The sequence below is a fragment of the Acanthamoeba castellanii genome (genome assembly GCF_000313135.1).
Source record: "Acanthamoeba castellanii str. Neff unplaced genomic scaffold scf7180000084044, whole genome shotgun sequence".
NCBI lineage: Eukaryota > Discosea > Longamoebia > Acanthamoebidae > Acanthamoeba > Acanthamoeba castellanii.
The window spans coordinates 13,784-20,507 of NW_004457250.1; the positions used below are offsets into that span (position 1 = coordinate 13,784).

At 55.0% G+C, this 6,724-nt stretch overlaps 4 protein-coding genes across 4 annotated transcripts; 3 read left to right on the top strand and 1 right to left on the bottom strand.

Annotated features, from left to right (window-relative positions):
• Position 1: 1 nt before the first annotated feature.
• On the top strand, positions 2 to 957 carry ACA1_317520 (cysteine protease atg4a, putative; the record flags this gene model as incomplete). Its single annotated transcript, XM_004332973.1, has 5 exons — positions 2 to 20; positions 110 to 277; positions 397 to 476; positions 564 to 683; positions 802 to 957. Coding segments are annotated over 5 exons (543 nt in total), but the record flags the coding sequence as incomplete, so codon positions are not given.
• A 210-nt stretch (positions 958 to 1,167) lies between these two features.
• ACA1_317530 (uncharacterized protein) lies at positions 1,168 to 1,515 on the top strand (the record flags this gene model as incomplete). The annotated part of the gene is made up of 1 exon (XM_004332974.1): positions 1,168 to 1,515. The coding sequence occupies one exon, from the start codon at positions 1,168 to 1,170 to the stop codon at positions 1,513 to 1,515; it is 348 nt and encodes a 115-aa protein (XP_004333022.1).
• A 1,671-nt stretch (positions 1,516 to 3,186) lies between these two features.
• ACA1_317540 (HPP family protein) lies at positions 3,187 to 4,239 on the top strand (the record flags this gene model as incomplete). Its single annotated transcript, XM_004332975.1, has 5 exons — positions 3,187 to 3,227; positions 3,330 to 3,528; positions 3,719 to 3,764; positions 3,881 to 3,991; positions 4,061 to 4,239. The coding sequence occupies 5 exons, from the start codon at positions 3,187 to 3,189 to the stop codon at positions 4,237 to 4,239; spliced, it is 576 nt and encodes a 191-aa protein (XP_004333023.1).
• Positions 4,240 to 4,420: 181 nt separating this feature from the next.
• Positions 4,421 to 6,553, bottom strand: ACA1_317550 (uncharacterized protein; the record flags this gene model as incomplete). The annotated part of the gene is made up of 10 exons (XM_004332976.1): positions 4,421 to 4,528; positions 4,660 to 4,738; positions 4,847 to 4,974; positions 5,226 to 5,267; positions 5,348 to 5,455; positions 5,554 to 5,634; positions 5,742 to 5,791; positions 5,903 to 6,077; positions 6,206 to 6,274; positions 6,437 to 6,553. The coding sequence occupies 10 exons, from the start codon at positions 6,551 to 6,553 to the stop codon at positions 4,421 to 4,423; spliced, it is 957 nt and encodes a 318-aa protein (XP_004333024.1).
• Positions 6,554 to 6,724: the final 171 nt, after the last annotated feature.

A 6,724-nucleotide genomic window follows, 5' to 3' on the forward strand; every position in this document is an offset into this window, starting at 1 on the left:
GTCGCTCGACGACAACTTTAGTACGTTGCGCCCACCATCAGCAGCCGCACTCGCTTTGCGCGGGCAATTGTGTGCTGACTCTCTCTCTCTCTCTCTTTCCAAGACGCAGCCGAACTGACGTGGCATCCAGTCATCATTTTGGTGCCGGTGAGGCTTGGGATCCAATGCCTCAACCCAATTTACATTCCCACTCTCAAGGCCTTCTTCTCCTTCCCCCAATGCCTGGGCGTCATCGGCGGCAAGCCCCACTCCTCCTTCTACTTCGTGGGCTATCAAGGTATCGTGTTACCTTCTCTTTCTCACTCTTGCTCTCTCTTCATCTGTGTCGTCGTTCATGTCACGGTTTCTCTTTGCCACTTTTTCTTATCCTCTTCCCGTTTGTTGTCTTTGTCACAGACAACAAAGTGCTGTACATGGACCCCCACTTTGTTCAGCCGACGGTGAAGATGGACGACGACCCTCTGTTCCCCATCGAGGTACGTTTACGTTCCACTTTTTTTTTTTAAAAAAAGAAAATATGAGTTTCTCACCGCGCAGTGTCTCTTCACTCCGACACACCGCAGTCGTATCGGATGGAGATTCCCCAGGCCATGTCGTTCGACGACATCGACCCCTCGCTCGCGCTGGGATTCCTGTGTTCCTCGCAGGCCGAGTTTGACGACTTTTGCCTCAACGCCGTCGCGGTACCACCTCCCTTCCTGTTTGTGAAGCAGCCGATTCTTGCCTGCGGCTATCTAACACCACAACCAACCACAACAGTTGGGCCGAGCGAACCCGTGCGTTTTTTCGATAGCGGAGCAGAAAACAGTGTACAAAGGCTCTTCATCATCCTCCTCCTCTTCATCTTCCTCGTCTTCCCCCTCTTCCTCGACCTCCTCTCCATCCACCTCTCGGAGCGGATCCGACTCCTGCTCCGTCCTCCTGGACGAGGACGACGAGGAGTACGTGCTCGTTTGAGCCGCGGCTTTTTCCAGTTCTCGCCCTCTCCGCATCGGCCTCTCTCACCTTCATCTTTTGTCACATGTTTGCCTCCTCCCTTCTGTACATTACAGACCACAAAATCTATTCTTATCTATCGAGGAGTGAAAATGCAGTTAAAAAATGGTTGGATGAGCGGCGACCCTGGCCTTCACCGACGTGCTCAAGTGACGCGCCAACGGCTGCCCGATGGACGACGACCTTGCCAGGGCGCGGGCGAATGGCTGCCCATGGGACCCATACACGTGTTCCAATACAGCGCTGGGCGGGCACCTGGAGCTGCTCCAGTGGGCGCGGGCAAATGGCTGCCCGTGGCAGGGGTGGACGACTGCCAACGCCGCGTTTGAGGGCCACCTCGAGGTGCTCCAGTGGGCGCGGGCCAATGGCTGCCCATGGGACCACCTGGTGCTGGTCTCTGCAGCGGAGCAGGGCCATCGGCATGTGATCGACTGGGCCATCAGCAATGTCTGCCCTGCAGAATGGTGTACTGGGACTTTGTCGGTGCTGGAGTTGGATGTCAACAACAAATTGACCTAGGTTTGGTGGCGTGTGTGGGCTGGGCAAGGCAGTTCGAGCACAATCACAATGCCCAGAGAGCCACACTGGGGAGGGAAGGTGCATGGTTTCTTCTTTGCAATCTGATAGCAGGAGAAATGGCAAAAGGCCTCCATCTGTTCCAAAACAACGACTATTGGGCCTTTAAAGAGAGGGAGAGGGCATTCTTCCAGGAGAGGTGTGGTCAGAGGTGGCCACCAATATTTCCACAGCTTCCCATGGTGTGTTGGGGTCCATGTGCCCTGCATGTTTTCCTGGACATCACTCACTGTGTTGGAGGGCATCTGTCATGGTGGACACAGGAACTCTATCATGTCTTAGGTGTTGGGTATGCACTGCTCAGTACCAACACCCAGGAGCATGAGATCAAGCACATCAAGGTTGGGCTGAAGCACACTGTGCCAAACCACACCATGATGCTACAGGCACTATCCTGCTCACTGCAGTGTTGCTTTGGGTTTGTTGACTACTAATGGCATGCCCACCACTGACCCAATTGATGAGTTTCTATGTGGCAGCTGTGGTGAGCCTGGGCCACTAAATGGAGTAAGCAGTGCCCCAACTGGAGGCCATTGCCCACCATCACCAACACACACTTTGCCCAGGCCAGCACCCACCATCACCAAGGTTAACACACCACTGCATGTCACCCATCATCACCAACACCAACACCCTTGTTGCCCACACATTTGTCCACTGCCACTCACCAACTCAGCACTCCAATTAGTCACTCACCTACTCAACCATGACATTACAGCAAGCCACTCTTGTGGTACTCTCCCATTCCCCATAATCACTGACAAACTAACTCACTGCCACTGCCCCAGGAGGTTTGGCCATGTCTGGACAGCTATGACAACTGACTGAGTGGCTTGTGGAGTTTGCTCTTGCCCCCCCCCAAGGACCCTGGCCAACAGAGGGAGTGGATGCCCACATGCTGGCTCCACTGGTGTTCTCCCAGTTGTGGCTCTCACCACTGCCCTCACCCACACCCTTGCCCAACATGCACCAAACTGTTCTGCCCCTGCCCCCATGAGTTGTGTTGGTGCCAACAAGGGCCATGGAGCCAGCTGCAGTGGGGACCAGAGTGGCACAATAGTGGCACAACAACAAGAAGTGGCCACATTGTCCATAGCTGCCATGTGAGTGTCTGCCAATGCCACCAGCCATGGACTGGCATTGTTGAACTGGCTGGTAACTGCTGGGGTGTGAGCTGCCACTGGGAGGAATGCTGTGACAGTGATGGCAAGGAGGCTGCAACATATGTTGGTCAAGCTGTGGGCCACTGCATGAGTCCCCTTTGTCCTGCCTTCTGTGGGGATGAAGCACTAGCAACCACCAGCAATCTTCTGTGCCTTCCTCAAGCCAGTTGCATGGCCTTGAGGAGTGTGAACATGGTTCCATGAACATGGTTCTGTGAGGGACTGCCTAGCTGTTGGCCCATGGTGCCCACCTTCTGCCATCTGGGAGCTCCCTGCCCATGGCCTCGCTGGTGTACCGCAGTGCCACTGGGGCCATGCAGCCATGGTCAGCCCCCATCCAACACACCTCTCACAGGCCGCCAACACAAACCCCGTGGACCCATTTCAAATCGAAAAGAAAAGAAAGTAAAGTAAAGAAAGAAAAGCTGTCCATCTTCAATTAAAAAGATGGATGAGCATACCCCTCTGCAGCCAGCACGCCCTGCTCACCCGGTAAAAATGGCCTACTCTGTGGCATAAATGTATTTTTATTTATTTTATTTTATTTTTAACAACTTGTTCGTAGAAGGAGCCGGCCGAGAGCACCAGCAGCAGGTGGGGCGGGGTGGTGGTGCTGCCCTGCCGGCCGGGCAAGTACGTGCGGCGGTGGGCCGGCCGCAAGCCTCAGCGGCGACCGAGCCTGGCCAGCCGGCGCGTGCCGCTGTGGGTCGTCGCCACCTCGCTCGTCGGGTCCTTCCTGGGCATCTTCCTCGTCGGCCTCCTCGACGACTTCCTCTACTCGCCCGGCGACGTCGTCCTCCTCATCGGCACGCACGACTCACCACCTCGCCGGCCACTGGGCTTTGACTGACGCACGACACGACACACGCACGACCGCACACGACATGCGACACACGACACGCATGACCGCACACTCGGGTGCAGGGAGCTACGGGGCGACGGCGGTGCTATTGTACGCGGCGCCCACCTCGCCGCTCTCGCAGCCGCTCAATCTGGTAGGCGGACATGCCCTCTCCTCGTTCATCGGAGGTACAACGTGCGGTGTGCGGTGTGCATGCGAGCGATGCTCTGTGTGTGTTGTGTGTGTCGTGTTTGTGTTGTGTGTCTGTGTGTCGTGTGTGTGTTGACGTGTGCGGTGTGTGCAGTCTCATGCCACAAACTATTTGCACACGTCTCAATGCCGTTGGCTGCCGCGTTGGCCGTTTCAATATCGATCGCCGTCATGCAGCTCACCTGCACGCTGCACCCGCCCGGAGGTGCGTTCACCCGCAACAGAGTGAATGGATGCATTCCTTGGGAACTGACGCCGTGTGGCACGCGTGCAGGAGCGAGCGCGATCATAGCCGTGTTGGCTTCGGGGAAGGTGGTGGAGGCCGGCTACTACTACGTGGTCACCACGGTGCTGGGCGCGCTGGTCATGCTGGCTGTCGCGCTCGCCGTCAACAATCTCCCCCGGCCACCAAACCTCAGGCACGCACCGCCTCTTCGACCGAAAAACAAATAATAACAAAATTAATGATGGTGACAATAATGTGGTTGCAGGTATCCACAATACTGGTGTTGAGACGCGTCTGGTCATGGTGTGCGTCTATGTCGACTGATTGATGCAAAAATTTAAAGATGGAAATGATCTAGGATAGGCACACATTGTTATGATAATAACATAAATTTTTTATGTAGAGCAACTATTTGAGGAATGCGGGGTATCGTGCTGTGCTGTGGTAGTGGCCTTCCTGGCCTGGTGCTTCTTGACTCGTGGTGGATGCTTCCGCATACGCTGTAGTGGCACATACCTGCACGCAACACGGCAACATGTCGTCAGCACGACACACGCCAACACGACACATGATAGAGGGTGTGGTGCGCGCCATTCTTCGGGCATTCCGGTGAGGTCGCGCGCCTCCTTGTTGAACGGCCCGCAGACCGGGATTTGCGTTTGGTGCACGATGGCCTGGAACGCGGTCTCCGGGTCCTCGTCGTCCCGCTCGCACAGATATCGGAACCTTTTATATATATATATATATATTATTTTAAAATAATAATAATAATAATAATAATAATATAAAAAACACGTCGCACACGCATACACGCGGCGCAGGCGGTGATGGTACCACTTGAGGCCCTTCTTGACGTGGTCGATCTCCTCGCGGCAGATGGTGTCTACGATCCGACCGCTCTCCTTGTCAGCGTTGGAGTTGAATCGCTGCACCAGCCGCTCCCACGAATCCAAGCCGTGCGTCTCGTGTACTGCGAGAGTACCACCACACGACGCACACGGCACACACGCGACACACGCGACACCACATGACACGAGATCGCACAAAGTGTCTGGAAGCGTCATACACGACAGAGTCGGACCGCGCACCCAAAGCGATGATCTGTGCAGAGCGTCGGCGAACGTGGCGATCGCAAAGAGGAAAAAAGAAGTCGTGGTTAGTGTGCGCTGTGTGTGTGTGTGTGTGTGTGTGAAGAGCAGAGCTGATTAAGTACCGCAAGTCTCGCTTTCAGGTTGTGTCCGGTGGTCTCGCCATCCTGTGCGCGATGGTGCGAAGAAAGAGGAATTGTTAACAGAATTCGTAGAACCAACGATTGCAAAAGGAGGGGGGGGGTACGCGCAGGAGCGAGTCGTGTGCGGGAATCACGCCGTAGTGGTAGCCAAGCGCAACGAGACGCGAGGACAGCAATCCGAAATGGCGCGCCTCGTCGCTCAGCACCGACACCTATTATGATAGGAGGCGTTGAGTCGCACCACACACACACGACACACACATACACGACACAGACACACGGCACACACACACGATGACACACAGCGCACCCAGTCTGTGTAGAACTCCGTAGGCATGTTCTCGTGCCTGAACCGCAGGATGAGGTCCCACCCGAGATCGACCGCGTTCAACTTCACAAGAAGAAGAACAAGAAGAACAAGAATATAAGTGCAATAATAAAAATAATAACAACAATTAAAATAAAAATAATAACAAGCAAGTTTTTGCGCTCTCGTACCTCGATGTGTGCCAACGAGTGTAGGAGATAGATCGGCAATGGCACGTTCACTGCGCACAGCACATCAGTCAGATCGCACATGTGTGCACGTGTGCCGTGTGTGCCGTGTGTGCGTGTGTGCGTGCGTGTGTGTGTGTGCGGCGTGGTGAGAGTGTTCGTACGTTCTTTGGCGCCGGGCATGTTGCGCTTGTCCCGCAGTTCGGGTGTGGGTGGTCGCGCGGGCTGGAGAGGCGGTGCGATGTCGCCCAGGTCGGTGATGGCCTGCGTGCGCCACCGCTCGTTGGCTTCGTGCGTCAGGCGCGCCTTCTCCTCCGGCACCGGCGACGTCAGCACCCGCTGGCCGTACTCGCACAGAGTGGCTGCCGTGCGCACTCTGGCGACCACACCACAAGGCAGAATGGATGTCAATCGTCATTGTCATGCACAGATTTTCCGATTAAATGTAATGAGAGCACACGTGTTACCGCAAGGTAAGGAGGCTGCGTAATGGCAACCCAACAGCTGCCGTGGTGCTCCGGCGGCCTGCCCGCATTCTGAAGCCAATTTGATTTTAAAAAATAAATTATTTATTGTTTTCTTCTTGCCCGCAGGAAAAATCAAAAGAAATATCGAGAAATGCCGAGGGTACAGAAGGAGAGGGTGGTCACTCGAGCAAAAACAGAGGAGGTGGATGACGATCATCAGTGGTAGGAGACGTAGTCGTTGTCGTGCAGGAGGGGTCGCTTGTGGCCGAGCTCCTCCATGGCGGGCGGCTTCAGCAGGAACAGGCAGAACGACGCCACGACCGACACGATGGCACCCACCAGCGCCATCCACCAGCCGCTACACGATGGCACCATATCCCAGTTAGCACCATCCACTACACCTTCTACTTCAGCCAAACAAAGAAAATGTAGCAGTAGTATGTAGTAGTGGTAGAAGAAGAAGGGTCAAAGTAGAAGAATGTAGAAGACCAACCTGAGAGGACCCCATTTAAAGTCGGT